The sequence below is a fragment of the Apteryx rowi genome, unplaced genomic scaffold (assembly GCF_003343035.1).
Source record: "Apteryx rowi isolate R43461 unplaced genomic scaffold, aptRow1 scaffold_5, whole genome shotgun sequence".
Lineage (NCBI taxonomy): Eukaryota > Metazoa > Chordata > Aves > Apterygiformes > Apterygidae > Apteryx > Apteryx rowi.
The window spans coordinates 8,899,335-8,912,061 of NW_020450760.1; the positions used below are offsets into that span (position 1 = coordinate 8,899,335).

The 12,727-nt window shown below is 41.3% G+C and overlaps 1 protein-coding gene across 10 annotated transcripts in view; it reads left to right on the forward strand.

Moving 5' to 3' along the window:
- FOXN3 (forkhead box N3) overlaps window positions 1-12,727 on the forward strand; it is a 221,689-nt gene that overhangs the window by 83,480 nt on the left and 125,482 nt on the right. For 5 of the 10 annotated variants that reach the window (XM_026079703.1, XM_026079710.1, XM_026079709.1 and 2 more), the window contains exons 1-2: window positions 1,241-1,343; window positions 2,100-2,656. In XM_026079703.1, coding sequence (XP_025935488.1) covers window positions 2,114-2,656 — 543 coding nt within the window. In that variant the 5' untranslated portion in view covers window positions 1,241-1,343; window positions 2,100-2,113. Of the gene's footprint in view, window positions 1-341; window positions 366-400; window positions 543-1,240; window positions 1,344-2,099; window positions 2,657-12,727 lie in introns of those variants that run through there. The other 5 variants (XM_026079705.1, XM_026079704.1, XM_026079706.1 and 2 more) reach the window with 3 other exon arrangements.

The window sequence follows — 12,727 nt, forward strand, 5'->3', positions numbered from 1 at the left end:
GCGGGAGCGGCCCCCGGCGCGGGCAGGCGGGTGTGAAGGCGCTCGGCGGCGAGCGGCTATTTACATATCTGGTGGAGCAGCCTTAATTGGCAGCAGATTAAAAACGTTTGCTTGACTGCGGGTTCTCATGTGACCAGGCGTTTCTTTGTCTAAGAGCGGCGAATAACAATATACGCCAAATTCCTCTTTATTCCCCCCCCCCACCCCGGTCAAATAATGGAAAACTCCTGGGCTGCGGCTGTGGAAAGTTGCCGGGGCCGCCGGGGCCGGGAGCGGGAGCCTCGGGCCGGGCGGTGCTGGCGGCCGCCGAGCAGAAGTCACCGCTAACACCGACGAGGACCTTTGCCTAAATAAATAAAGGGATGGTATGATATGGCCCTTCGGGAGGATACTGGCAATAAGCAAATTAAACAGAAAGAGAGCAGCAGGTTGTCATAGCAACACTGCAATTAAATTACTTTACTGTCAGCCATCATATAATTTCCCTGTTTAGAAGCTCGTGGGACAGAACTTCCATTTGGAGTCCAAGCTGGCTTGGCAGGGTGGGTAAGGGCGGCCCGGGCCCTGCACGCTTGTCTCCTAGCTGCTCAAGGCTGTTCCGAAAGCTGGAAGCAGGAGCTGCGCGAGTTCGGCCTCGCAGCGCTTACCTCTGTCGTGATATTTCTTCCTCTTCCAGATTCCTGCCTGTCTAAAACCACAAACGGTGGTTGATCTCGTTCAGTGATTGTGTGTATTAACGTGCATAGAGGTTCCATGCGTTTCTGTTTTAATAATGGCTGCTTTTGTTTAAAGTATTTATAGAAAGAGCTGAAGTGGCTTTCCTTTTGTATTTTTTCCCCTTTGTAGCATCTAAAATATAGTCTGTCTTTTCTCTTTCCCAGAATGGCTGCCTTCTCTTCTATTTTTTTTTTCTATAGGTATGTGTCTCATTCTGCTGCTACCTATAATTTTTCCCCTTCATTTCCAATATTAAGCATGTGACTATATGACTTTCAAATGCACCTTCACTAGCCCCCTAGATAGAGGGAATCTTTTTGCTCTTGTTCAGCGCTTCTGCAGGAGGCTTCACAGTTTTGAAATTCATTATTAACTCTTACCAATTTTTATTTCACTGCTATTCACTTCTCCAGACCTAAATTCTTTCAGACTTTTCTTTTATAATGGGAAAACTAAGGGAATGCCTTTCCCGCTTCTGAAGTGGAGTTGTTTGACTCCTGTCTGTTTCTGTTGAATTGCACAGACAACTTCTCCAGGACTGAGTCCTTCTGACTGGTATTGATCACACTTACCCCCTTGGGGCCTGCGAGTCCAGTATCCTCAGCAGCTCATCAGACTTCTCCTAGGTCACTGCTAAGTATCATAACATTGGTTCCGGACTCTATTTTCTACCATGTTCGAAACACATTTCAGCTTATGTTAAAATCTTCTCAGTTTACATACATTTTTAAAGTGCTCTATTCCTCTGGCGCTTGCTTCCCTCTATCTTGGCCCTGGTCCCAAAACTACTGTGTGTTGCTTTCCCTCTTCTCTCCTCCCACCCTTTCTGTTTTAGAAGTTCTGCTATAATTTTTGAGTTTTGTTCTGACTGTGACTGTAGTTAGATTTGGTGCTTGTCTGCCTGTGCCTTTAGCCAGAGTGACTTTAATCACAGTGCTGGTGTAGTGTCCTCTAAAGTGAAACAGCTGAACTTAATCTGAAGCAACTGGCCTTAAGCTCCCTTATTTTCTTTTTTTTTAAAGTTTATATGCTTATTAAAGTGATACAATTGGCATATTCAATGATTTGATACACATATTCATCATTAAAGCAATGTGTCTTTAGGATTTCCTGTACAGGGCTTCAAGTACATGCAGAATTGAGGCATATCAGGATTATAGTATTATTCCATTGACTGAAATTTCTTTCCTTTTCCTGGCTTTAGATTATTTTACTCAACATTTGTGGATGAGCGTTTTTGCAAGTCTGTCATTTTTAATATAAATCGCAAAAGGCCAAGTTACTGGTTAGGGAAAAGCTGTCAAAATGTTATGTTGTAGCTTTTCATGAGCTAACTTTTTTCTCTCTTTCTTTTTCCTCTTACTTTGGATTTGTGATCCTAGGGGTCTCTGTCTAAATGGGTCCAGTCATGCCTCCCAGTAAGAAGCCAGAGGGCTCAGGAATTAGCGTTCCCAGTGGACTGAGCCAGCGTTACCAAGATAGTGATTTATCAAAGGCACTTCATGATGATGAGGACCTAGATTTCTCTTTGCCTGCCATCAGATTAGATAAAGGGGCCATGGAAGATGAAGAACTAACTAATTTGAACTGGTTACACGAAAGCAAAAACTTGCTGAAAAGCTTTGGGGACTCGGTCTTACGAAGTGTTAGCCCAGTTCAGGACATTGGTGATGACACGCCGCCATCTCCTGCTCRCTCTGACATGCCCTACGATGCCAAGCAGAACCCCAACTGCAAACCTCCTTATTCCTTTAGCTGCCTCATATTTATGGCCATTGAGGACTCGCCAACCAAAAGACTGCCTGTAAAGGATATATACAACTGGATCTTGGAACACTTTCCGTATTTTGCAAATGCACCCACTGGATGGAAAAATTCTGTGAGACATAATCTATCCTTGAATAAGTGTTTTAAGAAAGTGGACAAAGACAGAAGTCAGGTAAGTTTGGAACTATGGAAACGTATCTGGCTCTGATAAAATTCACCTGCTAATCCTAGAATGTATTCACAATAGCAAAATGCAGAATATGCAGTATGCTGTCCCTGGTAATGTAGTTCATTATATTCAGAGAGCCAACATTTCTTTAGCATGGCTCATTTTGATTTTATTAAATTCATTGTCTAGACATCTGTAAGAAAGTACTTTGTGTGTGTGTTTTTTCTTTCCCCCCCAGCTGGTGTCTTCATGCATAGTGGTTAAATATTGTTTTTAGTTATCATGCTGTGGTAATGGTTTCCAGCTATACTAGATGAATGTAATCATGTTATAAATAGGCTGCTTGCTGTTCTTGGCTTATACAAATGTATAGTGAAAGGGTATGCCTTATGTAAGAGTCCATCTCTCTTTCCCTGGTCTGAGTTGTAATCTGATTTCTTTTCTTTCTTTTTTTTTTTTTTTTTTTAACAAATAGAAGTAGTTTTGAATTGTGATGTTGAAGCTTCATTCTGTGTATTCAAAAATACCTTGTTTCAGGCAGGTTTTAGAGAAACTCTCCAAACAGAGGAGATAAGTCTTTGATCAAAGGTGAAAGTTACCATCCACTGGAAATTCGGTTGTTCTCTCTCAGGGCTTAGGCAGCTTCTGCGAACAGTGCGGTGGCAGAAGTCTGGGGAACAGATTTTTGCTTTCGGGTCTCTGTTGTTGTTGTCTGGTTTCATCGCTGAATCTTCAGCTGCGTCTGCAGGAAGAGGCTGTGTGTGAGGGAATGGGGAAATGAACCCAGCAGTGGAGGCAGCGCTTTGCATAACTTCTCTTGCATAAATCTGTCTGGGAACAGTTATCAAATTCCAAGGGGGACAGTCTTCGGAAGCAATGGTCTGGATGAATCTTTGGCAAAGTATGAGTAAACCGAGAAAAATATCAACCTGCAGATTAATTTCACAGTCCTTCTCACAGGCTAGTGAAATAAATAGCAGGTAAAATCACATCATGTACTGCACTTCTCTAAAATTGGCCGAAGATCAGAAAGTGAACACTTTCTTCTGACTGAARCAACAGATGAACTCGACTTTTGAATTTCAGTGAATTAAATGCTATGATTGTTTTGTAACTGGTTACCCTGAAACTAGACTTCTGCTGGTGGTGCTGTTCTCCCTATTTTGGGTGTGTTTTAACTTTAAATGCTGTGGAGTAGAAGCTAAAGTAAATCTATAGGAAGAATCCTATGTTACCCTAAACTAACAGCTTTTCTTTTAGATTGCTTTTTATATCTCAGGAGATTTACTTTTTTAAACAATAGACTTGGATTTTTTTTCTTTTTCTTTTTTTTTAGTGTYATTCCCTAAAATCCACCATCCACGTATTGGAGATCACACACTGTATGTTGGTATTTTTATAAATTAGCTGCTGTGAATGATTGTGCATGAGATTATAAAACCAGTTCCTGAAGTGGATCTTGTTTTGTGTAAACCAGAGTCTTAAATTCTTGTTTGGAGCTGAGACAATAATAAGTGCCACACCAGGCTTCTGTGATCCTATCCCAGACCATAAGAAACCTTAACAATACTTTAAAAAAACCCAAAATATTGTAACTGGCAAGGCATGTGTTTAACATAGCCATTTGTGTTTTGTTCTATCCCTCTTCCTYTGTTTACAAGTTGACTATTTAGATTACGATTTCCTTCCTATGAGGAACTTGTCTTCATGTGTTATCTGTCATACCCAGCAATCTTTAGCAATCATGTGAGCAATACCATGAAGCGCTTGTCCACAGGGAAGTGGAGAAACACCATGCATGCCTGGTCACCTACCTTTAGAGTTCGTGATTAGAGCCGTGGTTACGCAGCTAGAGAATAAGGTGTGGTGGAAGTCCTTGCCTATATAAATAACAAGGTGAGGTTTTACTCTTTCCTGGAAAAGCCCAGGCTATGAGAAACAATTTCTTCCATCCTTCTGTGCTCCTGAGCTCCTAATAACTACCCAGTAATGCTTCTGGTAACCAGTATTAAGGTAACAGAGATGAGACTCGCAAACTTGGAATGCATACAGCCAGGTCTTTTAAATACCCTGCTGGTTTTTCCTCTTGTGTCCTAGGCCAAGAGAGGTGGCAGACTGGGAGCTGAGTGCAGAACTGGCGCTCGGTTAGAATTGCTGAATCAGGTGCTTGACAGCTAATTGCAGACTTGGAAAGCAGCAAACTTTACCTAATAGCTTTAAAAATACACGGTGGCTCCCCCCCCCCCCCCCGAGTTGATTTGAGTACCTCACAGCGAGCGCCTAAATTGTTCAGAAGTGAACCAGAGATGCCATCTAGATTTATATGTTTAGAGCTGGGGTCTGGGGGAGGGGAAGAGCAGCACTATCCTTTATAAGGTATTATTTCATGACAATTCTTCCAGTTTGTAGCCAGACTCAGCAAATTGCTGGGTTGGAATTTCTCTGTCTTATTGTTTTGATGTGGAAAAGGCATTTAGCAAATAGCAAGTCCTAAAATGTTAACAAGATAGGCTCTGAAACATGTACAATATGGGGGGAAGGAGTTAATCAGTGTTGGGAATTGCAGGCATTTGCTAGTTGATGTGTGTTGACACATTGTGAAAAGCTAGAAGCTTTTCCTCTCATAGTTGTGCTTTCCAGGGTTTGTTTGTATRGTCTTTTAGCAATCGTTTTTCTAAAAAAAGTTCTGCTGAACACTTAATTCTTTTTTGAATTCCCTCAGTATAGTAGTTTTCTCAGTCTTGCCCTCTACTAGTTTATATTCACGGGGCTAAATATGTAGTTAATAGTATGCAGCTTTATGTATGCATATGAATGCTTGTATTTCCTGTTGTGAGATCCTTGTAGCAGAAAAAAGACCCACAAACTGCATCACTTCAGGTTTCAGCTTGCCTCTTCTGATGTTTTTGGGTCTGATGTGTGGAATGCTGGGAAAAGACATTTTTCTCCCAGGATTTGTTTATATATTGCTGCTATTCCTGAATGATAGACTTCAACTGCAGCACCATCGGGCTTACCTGGCAGCCCTACAAAGTGCCTATTCATGTAACTTCGCTGTGAGGCTGATCTCTTGGAGCGAGACAGAGAGAAGGGCTGAAGAAGGGAGAATGCTGAGCCCTTGACAGAACAAACTTATTTGCTTTGAGCTCAGCAGTTTAATAATAGTTGGCCAGAGTATAAAGTAGCACATGATGGGAAGTATAAGAGGAGTTCCCTGGCTTTGTTTATACTGCTGGACCTGTGAATTCAGTCATTCAGATTAATCCTATTGTGAACATAAAGATTTAAATGTCCTCTAGTGTATGTCCCATTTAGTACAACGCGTTAGCCCATGACTTTTCTGACTTCCCTACCATCTGGTCCTTGGCTATAGAGAGGAATTTTTCTTGTATATGTGTCTCCATAGCAACGAGTTTGCAGTTGATATGGAAAGTAAGCAGTTGCCCTAGCAACGGAGTTACTGATGTGACAGCTTCTCTGCTTGCAGGAAAAGGGCTAAGCTAGTTCAGACGCATTATGTAGGTTTGCTGTAATTATAGCTGCGCCCACTAGTGCTGCTGTAGCTAAGGGTCTGCTGAAAAAATTTGTTATAAGCCCTATTTTTTTCCTCTTGAAGAGTCATATTATTTGCATAGGGATTCCTGTTCTGAACAAAGGCTGATAAGGCTGTGTTTTCAGGGCATGCGGTATGTGTGTGCCTTTAATGAGTGCAAACTTTCTCGGTCATTATTATCAAATAAGTGGATGAGGGGAATGAATGTTTGACATTGTTGGCTTCTTTTTATTCTTTTTAGTCTCTGTTAAAGGCACACAGTCATAAAAGCTAGGACTCTCATCTCGTGCTCTTTTCTGCTATTCTGACGTTTTTACTCTGGTCCATGCTTTTTTAGACATCCACCCTATCGAGAGGGTTCCTCATTGTGTCTGTTCTGTGTTGTCTGAGAAAGGGAAACGCACACATGCTCCTGACTGTGTGCACACTGAAGACATTCAAGACTCTTAAAGGTTTGTCTGGCGCTTGTGCTGAGGGACGTCTTAATAAAAATGTAATGAGGGTAAGGGATATGTTTATGGGGATGGGAGAATAAAATTCTCCTCACTTGATGTAGAAGTTATTCTTAGAAGTACGTGGTCCATAACTGGGTCATGGAGATCCAGCCAGGCTCCTCCTCTGTCTGGAGCGGGCTTGGAGATCTGAGGACTCCTGAGCAGTCCTAGGGCTCTGAGAGAGCCTGCTTCAAAGTTGTCCTTGTCTTGTGTGCTGCCTTTCCGGAGCCTTTCTCACCACCCCAGTGCAAGAGCCGAGCCGTGGGGGAGTCCTTGCAGGAAGGACCCCGGCGCAAGGCACAGAGGCATTTTGCAATTCTGACCTGTGCACGTCTTTCTCTAGTGTGATAATGTCTGGGCTTTTGGCAAGTAAAACCTTATGGAAAGATAAGAGCTAGCTAGAGTGAGAGGAAAAGGACCCTGATTGTTCTTTATTAGAATCTCTTAAGGCAATCTGCATATACACAAAGGCAATGGTCTGGTGACAGTGCTCTCTCTCTTTTAACATCATTTGAGAAGATCTCCTGTGAAAGCTATTTGGCACTCTRGGAATAGAAATGATCTCTTCCAGTTTTAATATTGTTATCACCCAGACTGACCCAAATAACAGAAGCAGGAGAATTGCACTGCGTTTATAACATCTGATGGAGCTAAAATGTAAAAAAACAAACAAACAAAAAACCCACACCGAGACTCATGTTAAAGACTTCAAATGATGTTGACTGCATTAATAAAATAATGTCCTAAATAAGCCAATCCAACTGTTAATTTCCAAAATTGTTAAAAGGAAATGCTGTGGTTGTGAGCTGGAATTTGTCTAGTCTAACTTGAAATCCATTTTGTTATAACCTAGTTTGTCATATTAAAAAGCTCTCTAGCTATCAGAAATTTTCTCCCCAAATTGTTTTTTAGAGAAATTCAGGTCGTCTCATTGTGGAGAAATAAAAAAGTGACTTGATCATAAAGTCTCTAGAACCTTACTGTAGTACGGGTTTTCCAGATATCAAACAGTTTATGGAGAGCTTTTCTTGAATCCTATTCAGTTTTGTTTTCAAAGTGCAAAACCAAGAAATTATACAGAATATTTAAATAACAGATTTCCTAAAGCAGCGAATGAAAGGAGTATGCTTCCATTTCCCTGTCTTCCAGTTCACTTTACATTATACTATGTTAATTCCAGTAGAGACTGCCTGAATTGACTAGTTTAGAGCTGCACAGAGCACAATCAGTTCTTACCAAATAATTTTGAAGAGCTGGCAATAGCTGGAGGATCCTCTGAACTTTATACCCAGGGTATTTATGTTGTCTTGCTCTTAGTTAAGATAGCCAGTAGGCAGCTCTATGGGTAACTGAGATGGGTTTTGTTGTGCATTGACAGGTGATTGACCCACCACACTGTACTGGTTACTTTGGTTAAATAAACTGGATTAACTGGCCATGTGTGTGCTCTTAACCCACAGCAAATATGATATAAAAATGTGTTAAGCAGCACTGAAAGAGCCTGGACAGGAAAGCAGGAACAAGCTGCCCTTCGCCTGTTGGACTTGGGCTGTGGTTGGTTTGATGAGCCCATTTTTTAGCAGCAGTCATACCTCCCTTGCTCCTAGCTGTTTGTCCCGGCACTTTTCTGACACAATTTTTGTGGTTTTGCGGCAAGCCAGAGATCTGGTCAGAGATCTGAGCCAGCTGGACTTCTTTGTTTTCTTTTTTAATTCTTGAGTTGCTTTTCAGCTTAATTCCCTGATTTAGGTCACAACACAGTGCAATAGACAGTTGTGCTGATGTGACTGAGGGAGCAGTGATGATGGGAAAGTTGGGGAATACCTTAGGTTGGTATTGCCAAAGAGGGCAACACCATACTCATAGAAGAAAGGCCAAATAGAGGCTGGCAACTGAAGTGAGAATGGGTGCAAAAGTGCCTGATGGATAGATCCTACCACAAGGTAAAGGCTAGGACCACATGAGAAAAAAAGGTTATTTATAATTGGAGGCTTTCTCCTGCTGGGGACATTTACTTTCAGTTCCCTGCTTAGCTCATGGTCATTATGGTCAGATGAGGTGCCAGCACAGGCCTTTTGCTATACTCCATGTAGTCCAATATGAAGTGATGCCCATAGTATTCAGTCAGGTCAGCGAGCTGATCTAGCTACAGCTAAGAGTAGAAGGGAAGGGAAGTGACGTGGGCATGCTCTGAACTTCAAGAGTGCAAGCTTCATTTAAAGCACTAGGGCTGGCTGTGTGCTTAGTCACACGCATGCCAATGTGATATGCATGAAACGGTCTTAAGAAAATTGTGCAGGGCCGTGTGCGCGCCAGAGCATGTGTTTTCTTAACTTCATAAGGTTTGTTTCTTTATTTTGCCCAGAGGTCTTAATATTAGCAGTAGAGATGGCTCTGTGTGGAGCTGTGTTGTGCAACCTCTAAAAAGCTATTACAGTAGGGGCCTTTTAAGGAAGGGTGTCCATAAAATCAATTGTCAAGCTTTTCTGTGAAGCTGCCTTTATTTTCTCATTCACCACCTATGTTTCTTCTTAACTCCCTGAGAACTAAAAAACTGCTCTTGTTACTGCCAACAAATGAAGCGCACGTCTTGGGGCAGCACTCTGGTTTGAGCACAGCAGGCCTCACCAGGGCTCAGGTTGAAGTATGTACACAGGAATGCTTTACGTGTCCATTAACAAATGCTTAACCATGGGGAGTTGCAATGCAGCTCCTGCAGCGGGGYGTAGGAAATGCCTCTGAGCACCGGTTGCACTGCAGCGAGCACGCTACCAGTTGTGGCTGAACATTGACTGGGCTGGCTACCTTGCTAAGCAGTCTCTGTTTTGTCTCACACTTCAGTTCTGCAGCGAAACATCAAAGAATCCATTTTAATTACAAAATATGTGTCCCTTAGACTTCCTTGTTCTTTTACCTAAAAGGGAAGTGAGGTATTTTACGCTGGCTGAAATAGAACAACAAGTTGTGCTGTTAGGCTTCCTTTCCCTGGTGAAGATCTCTTGAAAAAGAGCTCAAAACATCTAATCATGATTGAATAGTTCTGTCGAAAATACTCTTCAGACAGCCTGAGGAAGCCTGTAACTTGCTGGAGAAGTTCCCTTTGTTTGCCCTCATTTTCAACAGGTGGTATGTTCCACCCACTAGCCCTGGTAGCTTAAATGTTAGAAGATTTCTACGACAGTTCTGCATTTCTAGTAAAGTTATTCAGACATCTGGCCTGCTGGGGTCTAAAAATTCTTACTAATAAGGTCTAGTCTCCAGGGCCCTCATAATTGCTACTTCTCAATTAGTTTATACTGTTTTATTACTGTATTTTCATGATAAAACTGCTTAAAACAAATGAATAGTCCAGGATAACGCATGTTGAAATCCTTATGAAAACAAAACCCCATGTGACTCTGTATTTAATTTAGTTTGTTGGTATTTGTGTGTTGATCAACAGCAGCTTAGTGTTTAGAAGTAATTGACTTCTGTCATTTCAGGACTGGGCAGAACATTGCTAGGTAAGTTGATCATGCAAGCCCTGTSTGTAGATGTAACAAAGCAATATGTTTTGATGCATTCAGTCCTGGTGTAAGTGAACACAGATTTGCTTTAAAAAAAAAAAAAAAAAAAGACATATGGCTGCTTCTGGTTAAATTTTGCTCAGTAAGCACTTAGGGAAGGACTATGCTACATGCTTGTGTGTATTCTTTCAGCTAATTAAGATTTCCCCCAGTAAGTATTTGCTCTTATCATTTGATTCATAGTAAGGTATTTTAACTGAGTATAAGCCTCCTGTCTTCTATGTAAAAGAAGATACTGAAGAAAGTTTGCTTTAATGAGGCACTAATGAATCTTGACAATTTTGTGGTACTTCTCATTTAAGTCAGTTTGTTATAAAGAAGWAGTTTATTAAGAATTATGAGATATTTGCTTTTTCAGTAATGGCAGTTGGCTTGTTGTGATTCAGTACTTCAGTTTTAGCCCTCAAGTAAAAAAAAAAGTTTAATTTTGCTTGCTAATGCCTATCATTGGTAATAATCCCTGGTGAGTTTCAGCCCCTCTCCCAATCCTTCCCCACCTCCTCTTGCATCTCAGAACTGGCCAAAACAGATACCTGGTCTATTCTGGAGACTTGAAATTATTACAGGCAGACTGGGGGAGAGAGGAGGTGCCAAAATTGATTGTCTGTCAATGCTTAATTGTCAAGCAAGAGAGAAACACAGGCAGTCCTTGCAGAGGCACATAAGAGCTCCTGTCCTTGAGGCTTGCATTCTAACATCTTTAAAGGTAAAATAGATCCTGGATATCTGTTTGAATGCTTTTACCACTCTTCCACCTGAGTTTTCCTGACTTAGCTCCTTCTGTATGTTTTCTTTGCTTTGGAAGAATTCAGTCACAGTAGTTGTGTTCTGTGTTTTCTTTAATTGTAGAGGCAAAGGTCAGTATTTTAAAAGAAGAGAAATATTCTTGGTGTTGGATAGTGAATCTAAAATCCATTGCTGGGACATTATTAATTCTGTAGTGTCTAGCTGACCTGTGACTAACTGGACATATAGATGAGGGAAAGGAACACCTTAGTTGTGCTGTTCTTAGCGAGAGTTTCCTGACACATTTTTGTTTCAAGCAAAATTAGTGTCCAGAACTGAAGTTCACTGCGATTCTCTCCATTAAATAAGGGGAGTGCAGAAATAGCAAGCCCCATAACCCCATGATGAGATCTTGTTCCATGATTCCTCTTCTGCCCTTAGAGTCTTACTGATCAAGTGACTGGAATTGCTGAGACACACCTAGGAGTTCAGATACTGTACTTAACCATGCTCATCACTGCAGTGTCTGATCATTTAGCAAAGATTWTTATTGTAAAGGCAATAAAAATGTAGGGTTTTTTTTTTTTTTCTTAGAATAAGCACATTATAACAGGCTTATTTGGGCACTGACAACATTTACATACTCACTGGCAACTCAACTTGCTTCCACTAAGTCCTGCATTTCTTGTAGATGTAAGTGGTCTCACATTCACCCAGGATTGAGGCCATGTAAGAATCAATAGGGAGGAAAAAGTGAAGTGACCTGCTACTTTGGCCTGAAAATGTTTTTTCCTTTTGCATTTTTGATAGGTCTCTATTGGCCCTTTTTAGCCTGCAATGTTACTTGTTTGTTTTCTTCTTTTCTCCCACCAGTTTGAACTCCTGATTTCAGTGGAGTTGCCCTTGATTTACTCTTGAGTAAACACTAGCAGAATAGGGACTGAGGGCTGTGGAAAGTAGAAGTTGTAGCCATAAATGATGTTTCTGCGTCTTAGTCACTGATCCATAATAGTCATTTTGGAGATGGTACATTGTAATTTTTTAGTTATGTTCTTCAAATTCCATTTCTGGCTGTTATGGAAACTTCATCCTGGGAACTGCTGTAGGAATTTGTGAGAGGACTCGTTCCAAGGATATCAGATATGAGTGGGTTTTTCCTTGCTACAGTAGAAAAGAAACCAAGCTGCTGTCCTAAGCCACTGACTTAAGATACCAAAACACTATCTACAGCATCCTGAATTGCAGTACTTCATTGCAGCAGTGAACAGTAACTGTTTACCTTTAGCTGAGTACTGACTGGATTTTGAAACACCGGTATAACTTGCTGAAAGAAGATAGTTGGTAAGCAGAGGAATGAATGGGCATCTATATGGTGGAGCCTCAGTAGCATGAAAAAGTGACTGTGGCAGTCCATGGAGCAGAAACCTGTTTACGAGACTTTGCATCAGAGAATCTTTTTGAATGCTAACGGTAGAATTCACACTCATTCAAGCTATCAGCAGAAAATTAGGCTCTGCTCTAGAGCTGTATTTATGAGATCCCATGGCTGTCTACTGTGGGAGGGTACTCACTGAGATGAGGCAATTATTGCAAATGTTTTTCTGATTTTACAGTAAATAAAATGCCTACAGCGCAACTTGCAGGAGCTGCGGGGGTTAATACGAGGCTAGGGTTAGATACCTGATCTCAAACTTTCATATATGTATTTTTATCCTCCTTTTCCTCACCCTTTTGT